Source organism: Xenopus laevis, chromosome 3L, assembly GCF_017654675.1.
Source record: "Xenopus laevis strain J_2021 chromosome 3L, Xenopus_laevis_v10.1, whole genome shotgun sequence".
Classification (NCBI taxonomy): Eukaryota; Metazoa; Chordata; class Amphibia; order Anura; family Pipidae; genus Xenopus; species Xenopus laevis.
In genome coordinates, this window is record NC_054375.1 from 47,892,962 (window position 1) to 47,915,627 (window position 22,666).

The 22,666-nt window shown below is 39.7% G+C and overlaps 1 protein-coding gene and 8 non-coding genes across 15 annotated transcripts in view; all 9 read left to right on the forward strand.

Moving 5' to 3' along the window:
• Positions 1-2,349: 2,349 nt before the first annotated feature.
• Positions 2,350-2,417, forward strand: LOC121401702. The gene has a single exon (XR_005966444.1). It is a non-coding gene; the product is annotated as a small nucleolar RNA SNORD50 (small nucleolar RNA).
• Positions 2,418-2,607: 190 nt separating this feature from the next.
• Positions 2,608-2,675, forward strand: LOC121401703. The gene has a single exon (XR_005966445.1). It is a non-coding gene; the product is annotated as a small nucleolar RNA SNORD50 (small nucleolar RNA).
• Positions 2,676-3,958: 1,283 nt separating this feature from the next.
• On the forward strand, positions 3,959-4,025 carry LOC121401701. Its single transcript, XR_005966443.1, has one exon. It is a non-coding gene; the product is annotated as a small nucleolar RNA SNORD50 (small nucleolar RNA).
• A 571-nt stretch (positions 4,026-4,596) lies between these two features.
• Positions 4,597-4,670, forward strand: LOC121401694. The gene has a single exon (XR_005966436.1). It is a non-coding gene; the product is annotated as a small nucleolar RNA SNORD34 (small nucleolar RNA).
• Positions 4,671-5,844: 1,174 nt separating this feature from the next.
• LOC121401695 lies at positions 5,845-5,935 on the forward strand. Its single transcript, XR_005966437.1, has one exon. It is a non-coding gene; the product is annotated as a small nucleolar RNA SNORD35 (small nucleolar RNA).
• A 394-nt stretch (positions 5,936-6,329) lies between these two features.
• Positions 6,330-6,414, forward strand: LOC121401697. Its single transcript, XR_005966439.1, has one exon. It is a non-coding gene; the product is annotated as a small nucleolar RNA SNORD35 (small nucleolar RNA).
• A 174-nt stretch (positions 6,415-6,588) lies between these two features.
• On the forward strand, positions 6,589-6,679 carry LOC121401696. Its single transcript, XR_005966438.1, has one exon. It is a non-coding gene; the product is annotated as a small nucleolar RNA SNORD35 (small nucleolar RNA).
• Positions 6,680-7,601: 922 nt separating this feature from the next.
• LOC121401700 lies at positions 7,602-7,669 on the forward strand. The gene has a single exon (XR_005966442.1). It is a non-coding gene; the product is annotated as a small nucleolar RNA SNORD50 (small nucleolar RNA).
• Positions 7,670-15,503: 7,834 nt separating this feature from the next.
• Positions 15,504-22,666, forward strand: part of csnk1a1.L (casein kinase 1 alpha 1 L homeolog) — a 33,931-nt gene continuing 26,768 nt past the window's right edge. For 2 of the 7 annotated variants that reach the window (XM_018250665.2, XM_018250668.2), the window contains exons 1-2: positions 15,504-16,052; positions 22,230-22,336. In XM_018250665.2, the coding sequence (XP_018106154.1) occupies positions 15,930-16,052; positions 22,230-22,336 (230 nt within the window). In that variant the 5' untranslated portion in view covers positions 15,504-15,929. 7 annotated transcript variants of the gene reach the window in all.

Genomic DNA, 22,666 nt, shown 5'->3' on the forward strand with positions numbered 1-22,666 from the left:
ATGGCGATAAGAACCAACATTCTTTTTGAACAGTTTTTTGGCTTCTCTCAGCCTGCAAAAATACACAGGCTGACAACAGCCACTTACAACAGCCTGTGTGCCCATAGCCTTACTACCTGTGGCCACCATAAGCAGGGCTCTTTCCAGATGGGAAGGGAAGCCAGTGTATAACAGACATAATTCCCATCTGCTTTACACTGCCAGCATTGTCATTTGCCACCATTCCTATTTGCATTTTTATTCTTTACACTTCCCTTTCCCTCTTCTGATCCAGCACTGCACTTGCTTACTCCGCCCACATCGTTCTCTATTAGCCAATCGCTTTTGCTCCTCTTACGTAGCGCAGTGACGTAGCCTGCCCTATATAAATGCCGGCAGCTGCGGTAGTTCGTTCCTTGTACAGAAGCAGGTAGAATGTTGCAGCGTCAGGGAGCGGCGTTGGTGAACGTGGGAGGGGTCTTTTTTGCTAATAAGGAGCGCGGATATGAGTGCCTCGGGGCCGTGTCTGTTGCCCATGGTGTTCCCTTCGCTGCGTTTTATATGTGCCGGGATCATCTGGGCCGAAATCTTCATAATGAGGTAATTGTTCATTCTAGAAAAAAAACTACGGAGGCCGGCTGCATGGTGGGGAGGGAACGAAGTCTCTTATCAAATTCAGGGTTGTCAGGTCTCCTTTTCAAAACCAGCCCAAATCCGCTACAAAACTAGCCATGGGTCACTTCAAATGTAGCCAAAAAATAGCTGAATGTGTGCAGTGAAAATATGCCTTTTTCAAACTTTAATTGATTTGCAAATGGGACAGATTCCTCCATCACCAGGGGTGTAACTACAGAGGGGGGTCCCAGGAGGTATAGGAGCCCCACAAGACCCTAATTCATATACAATTTCAATAAATATTGATAAAACAGGTCAACCTCTAGACACTTCTGGTGGCCAGCAGATTTTTTTTGCTCTAAAATTGTCTGAATTTAAGAAAAGCTGCCAAAAAACGCAAGAATGCTTGAGTTGACTGGAGACTGGGTTACAGAGCCCAAAGTCTGATAATACTGACACAAGTCAGCTGCATTGCACTGAGTATTATAGTCTTGCATTAAACTTGGCAGTTGGTAAATTGTTAAACAAACTACATTACCCAACATGCATTGGGAGACAGGCTTGGCGCATTAGGGCAACAAAAAGCTTTGGCTGGCTTCCAAAGAACAAACCAGCCAAAGGCCCAAAAAGTAGGCCAAATCTGTACCTTGGCTAGTTTGTACTTTCAAAACCCACCTGGGCTTTAAATTAGTAGCCCAATTTGGTTGGAAACCTGGCAACCTGTTATGGATAAAGTAGGGCAATAACAATGGAGCCTTTAATACATGTGTACAGCTGGGGGAGGGGCAGGAGAGAGCAGGAATTGCTTTAACCCACGTGGCCTGGCTGAAGAATCTCCTACTCTGCAAGCAGACCACTTGGCTGAAGAGCTTTGCTCTCAAGTGTTGCAAAACTGCATTTACTACTTTCAAGAGGCCGACCTCTCTAGTGCGGATTCTGGGAACTGCAACTCCCAGCATGGCACTACATGACTCGTGGGTGACAGGAGAGATTTGTAATTGACTATCTGCCATGTGTTAAGGGCTTGTTTGCCTTCAAATGTATTTAAATAAGATTTAGAGTGGTATATTCTAGTACTGTGCAATTGGCTTTTTTGTTTTTATCATTTGGGGGTTTTGTGTATCTTTTCAGAAGCTCTCCAGTTTGAAATTCAGCAAACTGGTTGCGGTGGTCCAAATTACCCTAGCAACCATGAAAGAGACTGGAAAAATGTGTAGAGGGCCTTCAGGAAGAAGCAAAAGTTGTTCAAATTAGGCATTCTATTAAATTAAAGAGGTGAACCACCCCTTTTAAGTGATTCCAATTGCAGCTGTGGGTGATGACATAGGACAGATTTACCAATGGCAAGACATGGGCATCAATTTAAATATCTAGATTTTGTTACCTGCAAGGAATGTTGTTTCACAGGACACCATTCCCTGCTTGCCATTGCTATATAATAAAAGGTGGAAAACTTGCTGCATTTATAGCAACCTGTAAAGGGTAGTGTGTACTATTTAGATGCAACCTTTAATTGGTTATGGGTTACTGCCCATGGCAAACTTGAACTTGTTACATACAGGGTGTCTTTGCTAGCACGGAGTATATATCCAGTCAGAATGTCAGAAGTAGGATTATCCATTGCATCGTTCCTGCTAGTGCTCAAAGGGATGGCAAAAGCTCCCTGTTTGCCTCTAGAATACAGAGCTAGGAAGCATGCATTTATTGTAGCTGTTCACAAAAGATAAAGCATTTTTCCTTGTTGCGAGATGATGTAAACTATGATGAGTCTATCCCGAACCTGAGTTGTGATGACACTTTCTTATGGATCTGACTGCTGAGTTTGACTTTGTCTTAATAGGTTTTTACTGCTAAAGTTAAATTGCATTTCTTATTTTTTAAATATTCTTTTTGTAAATTTTTCTTCCAGAAGCTTGACTGATCAGTGTCTCTCCATGAATGGTGAGTTAATGTCTAAATCTAGCATACTGTTGATATTCCCATATTCAAAGTGTAAAGTATATGCAGCTTCTGAAGCAGTGATGAGTCTATCCCGAACCTGAGATGTGATGACACTTTCTTATGGATCTGACTGCTGAGTTTGACCTTGTCTTAAAGGAGAAGGAAAGGCTTAACACTTGGGGGTTTCAAATGTTAGGCACCCCCCAGTGATTGTATTGACTTACCTATCCTTCCTATCGGCAGAAAACTGCACCAGCCCAGGGTTATACCAGTGAGCACCACAGAGCAATCCTCTTGTCTTTCTCTTTACATGGCTGCTCATGCGCAGTAGAACGAAAAGGTTTCGTTCTATTGTGCGTGTGTTTTCCCCGGGAAATTTGAAGAAAGAAGATGCCGTAAGAGGATCACTCCCTGTTGCTCATTGGTATAACCCCGGCTGGTGCAGTTTTCTGTTGATAGTAGGGATGCACCGAATCCACTTTTTTGTATTCGGCTGAACCCCCGAATCCTTTGCTAAAGATTCGGCCGAATACAAACCGAATCCTAATTTGCAATTATATGCAAATTAGGGGTGGGAAGGGGAAATCATTTTTACTTGTTTTTTGACAGTAACGCAATTTCCCTCCCTGCCCCTAACGTGCATGTGCAGATTCAGTTCAGCTGGGCACAAGGATTTGTCTGAATCCTGCTGAAAAAGGCAGAATCCTGGATTCAGTGCATCCCTAGTTGATGAACACCAGCCCAGGGTTTCAGGTAAGTATATACAATGACTTAGGGGTGCCTAACATCTGGCACCCCAAGTGCAGCAAGCCATGCCTTCTCCTTTAAAGGGGTGGTTCACCTTTAAGGTAACTCAATATATTTTAGAATGGCCATTTCTAAGCAACTTCAACTTTTGGTTTTCGTTATTTTTTATAGTTTTATAATTTGCCTTTTTATTCTGACTTTTCAGCTTTTAAATGGGTGTCGCTGACCCCTTCTAAAAGCAAATGCTCTGTAAGGCTACAAATGTGTTTATTGCTAATTATTATTCATCTTCTAATCCGGCCTCCAATTCATATGCCAGTCTCTTCAAATCAATGCATGATTGTCAGGGTAATTTGGACCCTAGCTAAGAGATTAGTAAAAATTCAGAAGAGCTGCTGAATAAAAAGCTAACTCAAACCTTTAATAAAAATGAAAACCAATTGTGATATATCTTAGAATTTCAATCTCTAAATCATACTTAAAGTTCTCAATGGTGAACAACCCCTTTAATAAGCTTTTTTTTACGGTTATAGTTATTTTGTATTTCTGCTAACTTTTAAATTTTCTTTTTGTAGGTTTTCTTCCAGAAGATCAGCATCTCCATGAATGGTGAGTTACGTATCTAGCATACCGTTAATATTCCCATATTCAAAGCATAAAGAATATGCATCTTCTGAAGCAGTGATGAGTCTATCCCGAACCTGAGTTTCTGATGACACAAATATGGATCTGACTGCTGAGCTTCATTATGAAGTTATCCTATAAAGGTTTTTTAAGAGTATTAAAGGGAAAATATACACACAACAGCTCGTGAAACTAGCCAAAATCCACTGGTTCATTTCTGCCCTACTGTGGGCAGTAGCCTCTTCTGTATTGAATTGGCTCTGAGTGAAGAACAGTATTTGTGTTTTGAGCCAACATCTGCCAGTCTGTTTGAGCAGATTCAGGGCTCCTGTTGAAATCAGCCGGTGCATTTTGGTTAGCTGATTTTGGGCCCTCTGTGTGGGCCTAGCCCAAGTTGAGCTTGTGTAGAGGTGTAATGAAAAGTGGCTGCACTGATTTACCTTATAAATCATTTGACAGCCTTTCCTTTTCCTAATACACATACTAGTTTTGAGAAGCAGCTACTTATCTTGTGTACATGTCCACTGGTTTTAAAATATCTCCAATTTTTTCATTCAGATCAGATTCTGATTTGAAAGGTGCAACTGGAATACACACTGTGACCAGGTATGTGGAGTTTCAGAAGTGTTGTTGGGGCTTAATTTGTTGCTGCTTATTGGGAAGTTGCCTTGTTTGCTTTGGTGCCTGTCAAAATGTCAGTGATGCACTTCTTTACCTACATTGTTTGATCTAAATGATAACATCTTGTTAAGACTGAGACATTCTTAAGTTTTGTTTTTTTTAAAGTGGTGGTGGTTTTGTTCTTTTTTTTTTTATAACTTGCAGTTTGTTTTGCTCTTTCCCAGTTACATCTGCTACAATGGAAAATGGTAGAACGGCAGGTAAGTTAATTCTTTTCCACTATATTTAACTGTCTGGGATTCTTTTAGCTATTTTCCAAATTCATTGGTGGTGCAAATGTTGGGCACCCCCCACTTGTTTCCCACTGCTTTTGCTCCTTTTAGGGAAAGAAAATAACATACCCAAGTTGGCAAAGCCCTTAATTCTCTAAATAAAAACCTTCCAAATACATCTTGGAGCAGTTGTACAACAGGTAGTCAAGATGTTCCAGTCTCAGATTTGGGATGGTTATCCTCAGGCTCAATGTAACAAGCCATCTGTGTCCGATGTGCACTAAATTCCAAGTCATCCCTGTATGGAATAGTTTGCTAAGGCTGGAGTGACCATTTCTAATTGACCCCCCTTATACTACTTAAATCAGCATTAGACATTGCTCCAATGAAAGTAAAGTTATTATTTTTGTTCATTTTGGCATGCTTTGAAATGGAATGGCCTGAATTTGGAAAAATCTGGTCCCCCTTCAGTATAAGATCATTTTCCAAAAGTCAAACTTTCATAACTCATCAGAACAGAATGTTTCATCTTCTCTTGCCTTGTGCCTTGCCCCTCCTAAAAAAATGCTGTTTCACCGTTCACTGTCATAATCATCTATTTATAGTGCCAGCCAATGATGCAGTGCTTTCCATTAAATTTCATGGAAGAAAAATGGGTCAAGTGTCAATCACTGTTAAATTACAGCAGAGGATTTTCTTTTAGAGTAGGGTATTTTTTGTAAGGTTGTACAACTTTAATTTTAAGTGTTCTTGGTCCTTTAAGTGCTGGTTATTCCTCCCTATTACAGCTTAAGTTGTTCAAACATTTAGGGGCCCATTCTAGCATGTGTATTCCCCATACCTCCACTGTGGCAGCCTATGATCACTGCATGAAAACACAGGCTTGCATTTTGTTTGAACACTTGTCCTTGCAGATTCTTCACTTATTTTTTTTTTTCCCCCTTTTATTTTAGACTTCTAAATTGAGTTAATTCTGCACCATGATCCACTTTCATATCCGTTGTAACATTTTTTTTGTTTAATAAGCAGTGTTTGCATCAGTGTCTGCAAATGATGTTTACTCACGATGGTCTTCCAAGCCTCAATGGTGAAGAGGTTTTGACGAAAGTGCCAGATGGCTTTACTGATGCAGTGTATTCTATTTGTTTACATGCAAACAAGTAACGTATATTATCAAACAAGTAACATATATAATCTTTACAGGTTCCTGTTGTACTGCAAAGTGGCCATGTAGTGAGGCAACTCCCTGGCACCACAAAGGTGAATATGCTGAAGGGGAATGTTGTGCGGTCATTTAAAGTACTCAACAGTTTTGTAGATGGGAGGATTGTAAATTGAGCACCTATAATTTTTTGGCAGAAAATGTCCTAGCTATGGTTTTTCAGTCTATATAGTTCTTTTTTTTTTTTTTTTTTTTTTTTTTTGAAGTAAGCTCTGGTTGGAAATCAGCACTCCTAAAATACTTTCAGCTATGTACAACCTGAGGCTAGAAACCTTGTGCATGTCTATTGGCAACTGGCCTTATTGAGCAGCATATGATGTATTTTCTCACGATGGTCTTCCAAGCTTCTGAGCTTTGACGAGACAGCCTATTGGCTTTTCTGATTGCTGAGCCTATGCATGTTCAAGATATAGTGTGTTTTTTTGCATTAGAAGCTTATTTTTTTTCTCTCCTTTCCCTTCTAGGATTTCTGGAAGGCTCCTAACTTCAGATCCATTGGCCTCTTGTATAAGGTATGTTTGAATAATGTTGGTAATTCCATAGGACTTGAGGCAGGGTGTAATGCACTCCAAATGATGTTTACTCACGATGGTCTTCCAAGCCTCACTGGTGAAGAGGTTTTGACGATAATGCCAAATGGCTTTACTGATGCTCAGAAGTGTTTGCCAAAATTCTGGTTGTCTTGCATTGGCAACATAACAATCACTTTTTTTTTTGTATTTTTTACAGTTGGTGAAAAACAGATCAGTACTTCATTTTTACAAGGTGAGTGAGTTTAACTTAACATTTGCTAAGTGACTGCTTATCAGTGGCCCAATAAAATGGGTAGGCTTGCCCGGTATTTGGGTAATTCTAATATATACTCAATTCAGTGGCATGTAAGTTTACCAAGAACTTTTCTAGTCTTCTGACTAATGGCAATTACATACTGCATTTTCACAACCAGTGTGAAAGGCAAAACCCATCCTGTGTAGTGACTGCATGCCTGTAAGTGCACAGGGGGAAATTCTTTTTTTTTTTTTGTAAAAAAGCCACCATGTACATTGACCGGCAATTATTTTAGTCACTAGACACATGGAACAGGTGCAGACAAGCTCAACATTATGTTGCTCAAAGTGCCATAAGCATTATTATTGGATGCCCACACTGATAATGAGACTTAACAGGACAAAACTCTTTAAGGAAACTTTATTCAGTTGTTGGGTTTTGTCTGCTTAACATGTATTTATAAAGTGCCAACATATTCAGTTGTGCGATGTGGGGTTATACACTGAACATACAGAATTACTTACAAAGCATCTAACAGATATAAAAGGTAATGAGGGACCTGCCTTAAAGAGCTTACAAACAGAAGTCTGTCACAAGCCTGACCTGTGATGACTTTCTTAAATATCTGGCAGTATATAAAACAGGAATGTTAAACTGTCAAAGCTTTGATATACTTGTGAATTTAGATTTTTTTTTTTTTCTTTTTGCAGCTTCGTATAGGAAGACTGATGGCTAAACAGTCTTTTTGCATATGGTAAGTTAATTCCATTGATTCTAATGCATTCTAAATGTTCTTGTTTAGAGATCTTTACAAGCAGTGATGAGTCTATCCCGAACCTGAGTCTTTGATGACAAAAACTATGGATCTGACTGCTGAGCTTCATTAAGTAATACTTGAGGTTCTTGCAACCCTGAAATACTCTTAGTGGTTCACCTTTAAGTAAACTTTTGGTATATTATATAATGGCCAGTTCTAGGCCACTTCATTTGGCTTTAATTTTTATTTTTTTAATCAGCCACTTGTGACTCTTTGCAGCTTTCAAATGGAGGTCACTTACCCACATCTAAAATTGAATGCTCTAAGGTTACAAATCTTGTTACGGCTACTTTAAATAACTAGTCTTTCTCTCTGGGCCCTCTCCTATTCCAGATTCTTATTCAAATCGATGCATGATTGCTAGGATAATTTGGACCATAGCAACCAGATTACTGAAATTGCAAAAACTGGAGAGCTGCTGAATAAAAGGCTAAACTTGTAAACCATAAAAAATGAAAACCAATTGCAAATTGTCTCAGAATCACTCTACATAATACTAAAAGTTTATTTAAAGGGGCGGTTCACCTTTTAGGTAAATTTTATTGTTATAGAACAGCCAATTCTAAGCAATTTTTCAATTGGTTTTCATTTATCTTTTATAGTTTAATTCTTTGCGGCTTAAATAGGTGTCACTGACTCCTTCTAAAAACTCTGTTAGACTACAAATGGTTTGTTAATTTTTATCACTCATATTTCTATTCAGGCCCATTCCTATTCATATCCCAGTCTTATTCAAATCAATGCATGGTTGCTAGGGTAACTTGACCCTAGCTACCAGATTGTTTAAATGCAAATTGAAGAGAAGTTGAATAAAAGGCTAAATTCAAACATTAATGAAAACCAATTGACTTAGAATATCACTCTCCAATCGTACTAAGTTATCTCATGTGAACAACCTCCTTTAACAGGGCACTTGGACAACCTGGTGTAAAATGCTGCTTACTTGTATACACCATATAGTGAAGTGTATACTATCCTTAGAGTGCATAAAGTAATGACACTAGTGTAATTATAAATGCATTCAAGAGGGAAACCATTTGAGTTGGAGCATGTTCACCTCTTGCAAAGTCCTATAAAAGTAGTAGGATGTTTCCCAGGCTGCCATTCACTTGTACAGCATTTCTAATTGGCTGCCAGACAGTTACTTATGGACAGTATTGCTTACAGTGGACGCTGTCCCTATAAAAAATTTTTATCTTTGCCTGACTCTGCATTTTAAGTGGGGTTCTCAACTCATCCTCCACATGGAGAAGCCTAAAGGTGTATATTCCCTTTAAGAGAACTTTCTGTTCAGTGAAAAGCTTTTGCAGTGCACTGAAACAAAGGCAGTGGTCTGCTCTTTAAGCATACATTTTTTTTTTAGTTCAGCTCGATAAAGCAATGTAAGCTTGTGAAATGTCACCTGAAGAATTTGGCTAGCAAATACCTGCTAAATGGGCCATAAAATGCACAATTGTCTAAAGGTGGTTAAATCTATGCCAAACTTGACTGATCAATATACAAATTGGTTCATCTGCTTAGTAACTTTTTATTCTGTTGAAGCTATATGCCATGTGTAATTTTAAAATCTATTTCCAGGAAAACTTGAATGCATCATGTAGACTCCTTCTGCAGTACTCTCAAGCAGTTGAGTGGAAGCACCAGAGTCCCAGACACGTGTGGATCTGACAAATTATTTGCATGTAAAGACTTCTAAATAAATTAAAACTCCTTTGTAGCTGGGAGACTTCCAATATGGATGTGAATGAGAAACAGTTTGTAAATTGCTGTGTAATATGAATATATGAATAAAGGGGAAATATTTTAATTTATATTCCTATAAATTGTTTTCTTGCACAAGTCCTATGGATAAAGGCTTTCCTCTTCAGTGTTTACATCTTTTAGAGGGGGACAAGTGTCGTCTGACACATTGCACACTCAGAAATATCACCTTTTATGCACATTAATGTTTGTTGTACAAAGATAAATGAGCTGTAATGTTGGCAGCTCACATTTGTATTTCCACAACTCTTGAAACATTTGCATTCTCATAGAGGGCCTAACTCTAAATATTGTATCCATAAGGGATAAGGTTGGATAGAAACATGTATATTTTGTGTAATTGCTCATAGTAGGGGGTCAGAACACTAATCCACAGATGAGACAGGCGGCTCAGGTTAGCAACAATGTATCAGGCTCCTGCCTGTGGCTTATTTTTCACAGCAAAATACAGTTCCATGCTAAAGTAGAAAACGGGTGAATCAGTCTAAAATTGTGAATTTTCAAGGAATAGAAAAACAAGTCACACTGTCACAAGGCAGTCTTCACTGAAGTCCCAGTGACTGAAGCAGTTTGACACAGAATTCAGTCTTTCTCTCGGCTTCTCAAAGCTTACCATCAGCACACAAAGGATCCCTTTAAAGCAGTGATCCCCCAACCAGTAGCTCGTGAGCAACATGTTGCTCTCCAACCCCTTGGCTGTTGCTCTTAGTGTCCTCAAAGCAGGTGCTGATTTTTGAATTCCAGGCTTGGAGGCAAGTTGGTTGCATAAAAAACAGGTGTACTGCCAAACAGTCTCAATGTAGGTTTACAATCCACATAGAGGCTACCAAATAGCCAATCCCAGCACTTATTTGGCACCCCAAGAACATTCTTCATGCTAGTGTTGCTCCCCAACTCCTTACTTCTGAATGTTGCTCACGGGTTCAAAAGGTTGGGGATCCCTGCTTTAAAGGAACAGGAACACCAAAAATTTTTAAAGTAGGTTTTGTTATGCCAGGAAGACTTTAATTTGTGAAAAGTTCTGAAAGCAGCTTTTGGAGTTTGAGGGGGTCCGCCGCATTTACTAGCCTGTTTAAAGCTTCTTGCGTTGGGATTGAGTACACTTTCCCACTTTTTGGGAGCTTTAAAATATTTTCTAGCAAAGGTCTGGTACAAGCTCGGCAAATGTACTGTGACTAGTGTCCAGAAGCCCTACAATGGGGCAGATGAAGTGTGGCTGCATCCTAGGCCTGGCTTGTCTCCTCTGTACACTTGTCCTGTTCCCCTCCCTGGTATTTAGGTAGCACTGACAAATTGCCACAGTAGTTTACAGAAATTATCCATTATTGTAATTCAGCTGGTCCTTTGTGGGATGCCCTATAGATCACTAAAGAAATGCAAGATGGACCAAGCTGGCTCCCATTTCTTTGTACAGAAAACTCATGGGGGGAAGAAAGGGTGGATAAAGTTTGTGCCTGGTCTAGCAGTGATAAAGCCTTCTCTTGCCAGTCCGGAAGAGTGTATGGAGCAGGAAGCAGGGCACTCTGGGTTGCTGGCAAGAGACCAGTTTTGCTGTGTGTTCTCTCCCAGTCATGCCTAGATGGTCTCATAAGCTGGAGTGAAGGTCAGTCTGTTGGCACTTAACCTTCCCTGACTTGGCACTTATGGTGAGAGCAGGGAGAATGGCTTAAGCTCCATCCTTCCAATTGTTATAGAAGAAAAAAAACTAATTACTGCCACACAACTAATAAAATAAGGCCTGTGCCCCTTGAAAAGACACAAAAAACGGAGTGGCTGCAGGCTGGGACTACAGAATGTAAGCCCCACCATTTGTGAACCTCAGTGCAAAGGTCTATTGGTATTCCAGCCTCTAGCCTTGGTTCTACTAAAGCAGTGATCCCCAACTAATGGCTTGCCTTGTGAGCATCCAACCCCTTCAATGTTGCCCTTGGTGGCCTCAAAGCAGGTACTTATGTTTGAATTTCCAGCGTGGAGGCAAGTTTTGGGTGCATAAAAACATTGTGTAATTCCAAACAGAGCATCTTATGTGCTGCTAGTCCACACATGGCTACCAAATGGTCATTCACAGCACTTATTTGGCATGCCTTGGGACTTTTTGCATACTTGTGTTGCTCCTCTGCTACATCTGAGTGTAGATCATTGGTAAACAAAGTATTGCAGTGTATATATTTATGTAAGTAGCCTTTTTATTCAAATGTTACACTAGCATCTCCTGTTTTACATGTTTGCTGATATTCAAAGCATTTAAAGGGGTTGATTACCTTTAAATTAACTTTTAGTATGATGTAGAGAGGCATATTCTGAGACAATTTGTAATTGGTTTAAATGGGGTCACTGACAACCAGTTGAAAGCTGGAGAGTAAAAAAGAAGGTAATTCAATCAAAAACTATAAAAAATGATGAGTGGCTCATGGGAAACAAAGGATTGCAGTGTATATATTTATGTAAGTAGCTTTAAAGTGGCCTTTTTATTCACATATTACACTAGCATTTCCTGTTTTATGTTTGCTGATTTTCAAAGCATTTAAAGGAGTTGTTCACCTTACATGAACTTTTAGTATGATGTAGAGGCATATTGTGAGACAATTTGCAATTGGTTTTCATTTTATATTATTTGTGATTTTTAAATTTAGCTTTTTATTCAGCCACTCTCCAGTTTCCAATGTCAGCTCTTTGGTTGCTAGGATCCAAATCACCCTAGCAACCATGAATTGATTTAAATGAGAGACTGGAATATGAATAGGAGGGTGTCTGAATAGAAAGATGAGTAACAATATATTTGCAGCCTTTCAGAACATTTGTTGTTTAAATGGGGTCAGTGACCCCCGATTTGAAACCAGAAGAAGAAGGCAATTCTTTCAAAAACTATAAAGAATGAAGACCCATTGAAAAGTTGCTTAGAATTAGTCATTCTATAATGTACTAAATATTAACTTGAAGGTGAACCACCCCTTTAACATTGCGGCTGAAGCTGGCTCAGGTAGGCACTAAAAAGAACCCAAAAATATTCAAGTCTTTGTTACAAGCAAAGAACAGTCAAGAATGTTACTTTTAAACTGTGAGATCAGTAAGTAACACTAGATGGCAGTGTTGGACATGATTTAATCAGAACAATGCTTTTCAGGGCTAGTTTGTAAATTCGTCCACATCTTGAAGAGCTTGTGCTTCAGTCTCCTAACAACTACTCTTTCAGACTATTCGTGAAGTAAACGTTTTTGCTGAATAAGCAACTCTATTACAAAATAAGATGAAAAGATAACACAAAGGAAAACTGGCCAGGCAGGGTAAGATGCCCTGAACAGGGGTCAATAACAGATGGTCAGTTGGAGTTTACGGAAACACAAGCTGATACTATGGCCTGTAGCTTGGGGAAAGTAGCATGCTAACACTGCAAAAGCTTATCCCATGTTTTTAAAGACAAACTGATAAACCTGTGTTTTTAGGCTGATGTTACTGCACATTTTCTCATTCTGCTCATAGGTTTGACATGACAGGTGGCAACCCTATGGGGAAGTCATGCTTGCCCTGCAAAAGATATCAGGCATGTCAACTTGGGTTTTGAGGTTTCGGTTTATACCGATAAAATATATATAGCACGACACTTGCAAGACAAGAAAGCCAGTGTTTAGTGGGGAGGGTGGTGGGATTGGAAGTAAAGCTCTCTCAAAGTACCAGGCTGGTCACTTAGTAATCATCCTTAGCTGAGATGCTAAAAAAAAACCCACCATGGAACAGGGAGGGCAGGACCAAAAGCTCAGCTGTCAGAAAGTACCAGGCTGGTCACTGACTCATGAGCTAAGACTCAGAGACAAAAAGTGAAGGAGGATATAGCTAAAGCAGGTGCTGCCCTGCTAATTGTACAGAGTGGTACTGAGCTACAGACATTTGTGAAGACTCTGCCTGAGCTGTCATGTAGATGTTGAAACAAAAACAATAAAACCCACAGGTTGCTGCAGCCATTTGGAGGTTTGGCGACCTCAGGCCTAAATTTGGAATATAACTCTTGACCTTTTCTCTAGCTAGGGTTGCCAACTTTTCTGGAAAACAAATACCGGCCTTCCTATATCCTTGCCATTTTTACTGTTAATAACATTGGCATCAAGTATCATTTTAATGGCCAGGCCAGCAAAATACCGCCAGGTGGCAAGCCTATCTCTAGCCAATAGCTCCAACGGATTTTCAAACTATCTGTTTCCAGCATTATGACAAGCCCCATGAGTTTAACTAAAAAAACATAGCACAGGATTCTCTTAACTTTAAAATCAGATGCACCTAAAATATCTGTATAGAGAAGTGTTCATGATAAGGCACTCTCGTATTTTTCTGTGATTTTTCCAGCCTACCAGGCAAGCAGCAGGTGCAACTGTTAAAGGGATACTGTCATGGAAATACATGTTTTTCTCCAAAACACATCCAGTAGAATTCTGCGCTGAAATCCATTTCTCAAAAGAGCAAACCGATTTTTTTATATTCAATTTTGAAATCTAACATGGGGCTAGACATTTTGTCCGTTTCCCAGCTGCCCCAGTCATGTGACATGTGCCTGCACTTTAGGATGGAATTACTTTCTGGCAGGCTGTTATTTCTCCTACTTAATGTAACTGAATCAGTCTCAGTGGGACTTGGCTTTTACTATTAAGTGCTGTTAGATCTTCGAGGGAGCTGTTATCTTGTCTTAAGCTGGACATAGACGCAAAGATCTGATCGTACGAATCGAGGATTCGTACAATTTTCGGAATGTGTGTGGAGAGTCCCGACATTTTTCGTCCGGGGGAGATCGGTCGTTTGGTCGATCGGACAGGTTAGGTTAGAAAATTTCTGTCGGCTGCCGATAATATCTCTGCGTGTATTGCCGATCGTACGATTTTCAGTGGGAGACTGTCACCAGCTTTGGTTGGACATAGATATCGTACGATTGCTGTCAGGGGCAGAACATTGCTGATCTGTTCTTTTACTAATCTGACTGGTAAGACTTTGATCTGAATGGTTAGTGGCGGGTCGGGAGATGGGAAAGTCCGATCGTACGATGATTCGTCGTACGATCGGATCTTTGCATCTATGGCCAGCTTTAGGGAGCTGCTATCTCGTTACCTTCCCATTGTTCTGTTGTTAGGCTGCTGGGGGGGGGGGGGGAAGGGGTGATATCACTCCAACTTGCAGTACAGCAGTAAAGAGTGATTGAAGTTTATCAGAGCAAAAAAGTCACATGACTGGAGGCAGCTGGGAAATTGACAATATGTCTAGCCCCATGTCAGATTTCGAAATTGAATATGACAAAATCTGTTTGCTCTTTTGAAAAATGGAAACCAGAAAATACCAAATCTTTCTTTTTCTCTGAGGACCAGCTTACTGCTGGCTCATTTGCTATTTCCGGGTTTCCATTTTATAACTTTTTTTGGAAAAAAAAAACCCATAGTTTTTTAGGTATCTCTTTCTCATTTATGTATTGGTATTGTTAATCTTTATTAAGGCCTAATTAATAATAGGTTCCTGCGGCCAAGAGTCGCCAGTTTTATTCCCTGGCTTAAAGACAACTGCAGGGACTTGAAGAGCAGAACTGTAGTGACAGTAACAGTGTCGGCACTCTACTCTGTATTCCTAGGAAACATATGTGCCCGGGGCTTGCGTGTGGGCCCGCCCCGTTACCAAGGCAACGGGGAGTGGTAGCGAAACTTCCATAGTCCTAACACTACGTGCCCGGGAGCAAATAAACAGCCACTCCTTCCTTATCCGGGTGGCCATATTGTACCCGGGAAAACAGCCGCCATTTTGATTCTATGCCTCCCAATATAGTAACGTGAAGTGACACGCTGTGCGCTTTATGCTGCCATTTAATCACTGTAGGGCCCTGGTTTTGGTGGGGACTGAGATGGTACCCGCAAGGTCATTAACTCTTAAGGTGCTTGTTATAACTCAGTGCCCTTTAAAATGAATGGAAACAGTTGTCTATATTCTAAAGTGGTTTTTGTAAGGTCGATAGACACTGAAATGCAGCTGCAAATAAACTGCGTCCATAACATCTACATAGCAAGATCCTAATTACAAATTGCCGAAAGGCTTGTGGGTGGGACTGGGACGCTACGTCCTCGAGACGTAATAATTGCTCCGCCCCGCAGGATGCGTCAACCCTAGCCCAGAACCCAGAGTTCAGTGCGCGGGCGGAGGAGGGCATTTTGTGGCAGGAGACACTGCTAGAGGGGGGAGCAGGAAGAAGAGAGCACAAGATGGCGGCTTGAGGAGGAGCAGGAGAGGGGTTGCGGTTGTATTAGAGGGTGGGAAGTCGATAGACGAGTGTGTGAGGGTCGGAAAGCCATCTGGGCTACACATCGCTCCGAGAAAGGGAATTCGGCTCGGCTAAAGAGCGGGGGGTTGTTGAGAGAGAACTGAAACGGGTGCACCCCCCCTACACCGAACAAAGAACCCAAAGTAACGCGGATATTATTGTTCCTGAGCCGAAAGATCTGCTTTTTCCCCCCCTTTCCAGTCTCCCAACTCCTATTTGTTCATCTGTTCTGCTTTTATCTCCGGGGATCTCTCCCCTCCTCATTACCACCCCGGAATCATGGCGAGTAGCAGCGGCTCCAAAGCCGAGTTTATTGTCGGTGGGAAATACAAGCTGGTGCGGAAGATCGGATCTGGCTCTTTTGGAGACATTTACCTGGCGATCAATATCACCAATGGCGAGGTAAAAAAAAAACAAAAAAATCCCCTTGTTTCGTGTTAGTACGCGGCTTCTAGCGCTGCACCGGGGTGGGGCGAACCCGGAGGGCTTTATGTGCAACATATACGCACAGTTCCTGGATGGCGGCGCGGGGGCTTCTGGGAGTTTGAGGCGAGGAACCTAGCGTTCTGCTGAAAACACATGAGCAATAATTGTCTATCGGGGCTTCCGTTTTTACTTGGGCATTCACTTAAATGCACCTCTATTAAAGTTTCAGTAAAACTGTAGTGGCGTCATAGGTCCTACGTCATTGGTGGTGTGTCGTAGAAACTGGTTGATGTGTCGATATTTTTAGACCCCCCCCCCTCTGTCAAGCAACACTGTGGCTGGTCACTTAATCTTATTGGTTGGTGTCAGGCTTGTTCCCCCCTCCTAATATGTAATGTGGGGGCCATTTTGGTAGCTAGAGTCCCCCTACCAGCAGCACAGTTGCCTGTCAGCATGAACCCTTTTTAATTTGCAAGAATAGCGGTGTTTCTTTAATAAGATCCTTTAAAGGGCAAGAAGACACCTTTTTTTTCTCTTTCTATGTAGGTGGTATTTAAATTGGCGTCTGTCATGGCCAAGGGCATAGGTCATTCCCTTTATATTAAGATATGAATAATATAGTGAATAAAGTACCCCCTCTTGTAAAATATAAGGATATTATAAGTCACAAGGAGTTTCATGACCATATAAAAACACGAGGCCGAAGGAACTCCGAGGTAACGGCTAATATCCTCATATTTTGCAACTGGGGGTACTTTATTTATTATAATACACAAATTCAAGTGAGGCATGTGACAGAAATGAGATCAGAACTCGGTTTATAACTGATGACATCAGAACTCACCGTTTATAAGGATATCATTTACAAGATATTCACAGCTTTTGTGTATTATATCATGATACCGCATACAAACACAGGGTATGACACTGTCAGCACTACAGCAACTAAGGAACAATTGTGCCTTGGTTTTTTATAAGGATATAATTTACAAAATATTCATGGCTTTTGTGTATTATATAGTGCAGTGATCCCCAACCAGTAGCTCATGAGCAACATGTTGCTCTCCAACCCCTTGAATGTTGCTCCCAGGGGCCTCAAAGCAGGAGCTTATTTTTGAATTCCGGGCTTGGAGACAAGTTTTGGTTGTATAAAAACCAGGTGCACTGCCAAACAGAGTCTCAGTGTAGGTTGACAATCCTCATAGGGGCTACCAAATGGCCAATCACAGCACTTATTTGGCACCCCAAGAACATTTTTCATGCTTGTGTTGCTCTCCAAATCCTTTTACTTCTGAATGTTGCTCACGGGTTCAAAAGGTTGGGGATCCGTGATATAGGGAATAAAGTACCCCCTCTTGTAAAATATAAGGATATTATAAGTTACCGCGGAGTTCCATGACCATATAAAAACACGTGGCCGAAGGAACTCCGAGGTAACGTCTAATATCCTCATATTTTACAGCTGGGGGTACTTTATTTATTATAATACTCAAATTTCAATGAGTCATGTGACAGAAATGACATCCGAACTCACCGTTTATAACTGATGACATCAGAACTCACCGTTTATAAGGATATCACTTACAAGATATTCACAGCTTTTGTGTATTATATCATGATACCGCATACAAACACAGGGTATGACACTGTCAGCACTACAGCAACTAAGGAACAATTGTGCCTTGGTTTTTACACTGAGTATTTGAGCAGAGTATTTTTTTACTATGGTTTTCAACCACAATATTGATAATCATGGCCCTCTTATCAGGGGTACTTTATTCTAGGTGTCCACCCTCTGTGTTTGCACCTTTGTACATTAACAACATTTTCTCATGACACCTAAAAAGTTAAAAAAAAAAAAAAAAAAAAAAAAAGCAATGGCCTTGTTTTCCTCCACCGCTTTGCTTCATATTCTTATCAACCTTAGATCACGTAATAACCAATACAGGGAAGTTGTATCTTGAACATGATCCCACTTAAATATTTGAGTTAAAATCACACCCCAGTGTCATGTTGATCAGCGACTTGTGGAAAGATCTGTTGCAGAGTGTCATTGATATTAAAGGGGAAATTCACCCTCTGTACATTACTTTGGTGTTTGGATTGAATATTCACTATAAAACTATTTTGGGTTTTTTTTGTAAATGAATTGCTGAATTTCCCCTATTCTTTTGATAATTTATTATTTAGAAACGTATGTATAAGACAATGTTCAGTTTCTCTGTTGTGGTTTTTCCCTGCAGCTCTCCACTGACACATTTAATCAGATATTAGGCTGCTGTACTTACCCCGGCCACTAGTGATTTTTTTTAAACTGTTTTTTATTGGATTTTCAAGGTGCATACATTTAGACTTATCCATATTTTTATTAAAGTATTAAAACAAGTGCTGCCCTTTATATTACAGTACACAGTGACATTTTATTGTCAAACATACATATAAATATCTGAATTGATGGTCCCAGTGTTGGTTTGTGATCCTTAGCGATAGAGATATGTTTACCTTAATATATTCATTGTTTCTTTCTTTGTTATACACTGTAAAATTGCCAGGTAACCTATTGTTAAATAAACTATAAACCGTTAAGTAACTAGGTGTTTACCCGAGAATACCTGGTCTGACTTTCTAGTATATTTCCAAAACTTCATTTCAACTTACTTTATGGTGCCACTCGTCCTTTAGCCCTGAGTATGTTCGTTTTGTTGTCTTAAATTTGTCCAGCAATACTTGGCCACTAGCCATTTACCCCGGCCACTAGCGTTTTAAAGGTGTTGTTCACCTTCCAGCATTTTTTTTTTGTTTAGCAGGTTTCGGATAGTTCACCAGAAATTAACACAGGTATGGGATCCATAATCCGGAAGCACGTTATCCGGAAAGTTCCGAATTACGGAAAGGCAGACTCCCATAGACTCCATTATAATAAAAAAATTCATATTTTTAAAAAACTAATTTCTTTTTCTCTATAGTAATACAAAAAGTAGCTTGTACTTGATCTAAACTAAGTTATAATTAATCCTTATTGGAAGCAAAACCAGCCTATTGGGTTTATTTAATGTTTACATGATTTTCTAGTAGTCTTAAGGTGTGAAGATCCAAATTACAGAAAGACCCATTATCCGGAAAGCCCCAGGCCCCGAGCATTCTGGATAATAGGTCCAATACCTGTACTTTTTCCAATTACTTTCCATTTTCTATGTTTTTCTAATATTGAAGTGTAAATTTTCATTTTTCACCTTCTAAAGCTGCTCTGGGACGGCTGGTCGCCAACCCTGTAAGCTGTTCTAAATTGATACATTTAGTTGGCCTTGCTGTGCAGGGACTTACAAACTACAACGTGTTCCCTATGACAGTCTGTGATTGACCAGTTTTCCCTTTTAAATTAGTCCTAAAAAACTTTTTAATGAAAATGTTTACACTATCCCTTAAAGGGGACCCGTCACCCAGACATAAAAAGCACTTTTCAAATTAAACCTGAAACTCAGATCCTTTTTAATTAAAATATCCATAACTGTTATAAACTTATTTAAAGATCTCGGCTGTCGATCACATGTTGCTTGCCCCTCCTCTATGCCTTAGGTATAGAGGTGGACCAGGCAAGTATTTTCACTTTCCATTCTGGACTTCCTTGATGTCACTGTCCTCCCTCACATTCCCCCTCCCACCCCACCATCTAATTTAGTAGGCAGTGCCCTCTTCCAGTGCATAAACAAGATTTTGGCATGATGCAAAATCTCCCTTAGTAACTGTGTCCACAAAATGGTGCTCCTTGATTATACCGTAATTGTAATTTCCAAGGCTTTCAGAAACAAAATTGAAATGATTTATAAAGTGTAAGCAAAGTTTATTTTGACTGACTGACATTATAAAAGAGGATTTGGAATTATTTCTTAGCTTGGCCGGCCCCCTTAAATAGTATTATCATCCAAAATCAGGCAGGTGAGCAGTTTCAGCCATGTGCTTTAACAGATATAAACTTTAAAAGGATGTTATTCGCTACAGTGACTGTTTTGTTGAGGAAAGTACTTTCCTACTGGACGGTGGGGGGTAAACACCTGTGCTAATATTGTTCAAATATTGCAGCTGCTTTCACAGTCTAGTCTTACTTGATTTATAAGAGCAAACTATTAAAATCCACTACAGTGATCTCTATTCTCTGTAGGTAACCTGTTTTTTTGGGGGGAGGGCAGCATATCCAATTGTCCAACACAAGTTTAATGAGCAGGACTTGTGCTGAACATACTTTTTGCCAGTGATGTACAATAAGGAAAACTAGGGTTTTTGTTGAACACGGCAATTCACTTCCTGGTGTTTGCAAGTGGCCGGGGGAGGAGAATGTGGTTTATCCAACAATGTCAGGGCTTTATTCCTAAAGCTCTACAGAGCCACTGTGCTACATTAAAATGCAGAATCATTTTCCAGTGAAAATCCCACTTAATCTGTTTAAATATGACCGTGTTCTTTGTTCCTTCAACTGGGGTTTTGCCAGCGCATTACAGACATATCTTCCCTTCTGATGTTTCATTACAGTGTGATATAATGTAGTCAAAGCTACACTGTTTCCTTATGTAAACGAACAGGATGGATAATCTGACTGATAAATTGTCTTGAGTCTGTTAATGTTTTTGGTCAACTTCGTTCGGGAATGAAGGTGACCAAACGAGCCTATAGACCAGGTTTAGAAATAGTCGGGTGGGTCCTATACTTTATCATACTCTCAATAGTTCCCATTATGTCTGAATGTTGGCCAAGGATCAGACAACTGGATCATTCTTCTGGCTCAAAGCATATTGGGTAAAGGTCCTGTCATTAAGCGACCTCACAAAATGAGTGGAATTTTGTGTATGTCAAACTTTAAGTGGTGGCAGTTAAAGGGGTGGATCACCTCTTAGTATGTTATAGAATGGCTAATTCGAAGCAATTTTTATTTTGACCTTTGTTTATCTTAATAGTTTTTTTTTTTTTTTTTTTTTTTTAATTTTTTGCCACCTTCTGACTCTTTCCAGCTTTCACTTGAGGGTCACTTGACCCCATATAAAAAACAAATGCTCTCTAAGACTACACACTTATTGTTATGGCAATTTTTTTTATTAATTGTGTTTCTATTCAGGCCCTCACTTCATATTCCAATCTCCTATTCAAATCAATCCATGACCCTAGCAACCAGATTGCTAAAATTGCAAACTGGAGAGCTGCTGAATAAAAAAACTAAATAACTAAAAAAAACAACAGAAATAATAAAACATGAAAACCAAATGCAAATTGTCTCAGGATATCACTCTCTACGTTATACTAAAAATTCATTTAAAGGTGAAGAACCCCTCTAACACCCTTAAAGAGACACTCGTTATTTTTAGTGTCGTTTGTATTAATTTTAGCGCAACCCATAACTCTGTTTAAGCAGGCATTAGTGAGTGGTACCCACATGCGTCTGCTAGGGGACGAGTTGACAGGCAATTAAGGGAGATTTGATAGGCCTGTCTCTCCCTGAGAACATACATAGCAGCAGGTAAAATTCAATGTGTACCTTACATTGGACACTCCAAATCTGTCTGTAAGGAGTCTATGGCTTTAGTAATCTTGCTTTTGTGTTTATACTATATGTTGGTATTTAATCATAGCCTTTCTGTATCCTATTCCTAAATTCTTTTTTAACGAGTGTTTTAGTAAATTTGTCACTTTTTTTTAAGTTTAATATTGTGACATGATCACTTTTCCTCTGCTTTGACAAGCTTTTGTCTTTGCTAAATCTCCTGCAGTGATTTAAACAATGCATTTCCAGCGTGACACAATGTTCCCTCATGCCACAGTCACAGCCGTAACAGCACAGCAGCCTTTTGGAACTGAACTTTAAACATTTTCAAACTGCTATAAATCTGGGTTTGTCAAAGGTGTTACACTATATAGAAAAATACAAAGTAAAAGAGAACAATGCTGTATTTTCTATGCATGGTTAAATATACTGGTCCTTTATTCTGGCTTTTTCAGTGTCTTCCTTTATATTTATCTCTCCTATAATGGCTTTCCCGTTCAGTCCTTCGTGGGGCATGCAAATGTGACCTCATTTGAATTTTTATTTTTGTCGAGCACAAATTTGACTGGGCAATTGTTTGATATTTACAATATTTTTTAATCAGATCTTTGTTAATACTGCAGGAAGTAGCCGTAAAGCTGGAATCACAGAAGGCTCGCCACCCCCAGTTGTTGTATGAAAGCAAATTGTACAAGATACTTCAAGGAGGTGTTGGAATCCCTCATATCCGGTAAGAACTACTTATTTTATCCAAAAACAATGTGTTGGTTGCTAAAATGTATATGTACTCTTTATATTCTATAAACAGGTTTTATTTTTGAGACATTTTGCTTTGGTATCATTGGGAGCCTTTTCTTGTATTGGTGGTTTTGTGTGTTTTCCTGAATGTATACAGCCATTTAGCGTACAATTCTGTTTTAAAAATATATATTTAAAATGACCCGAATGGCGACCCTGCATATTGATCATTGAAAATATGAGCAGCAATGTTTTCACTTAGCAGTTGCACAGGTGTGCCATAGCGGGAAGCAGTCTGCTGCATTGCTGCACTAATCACCTG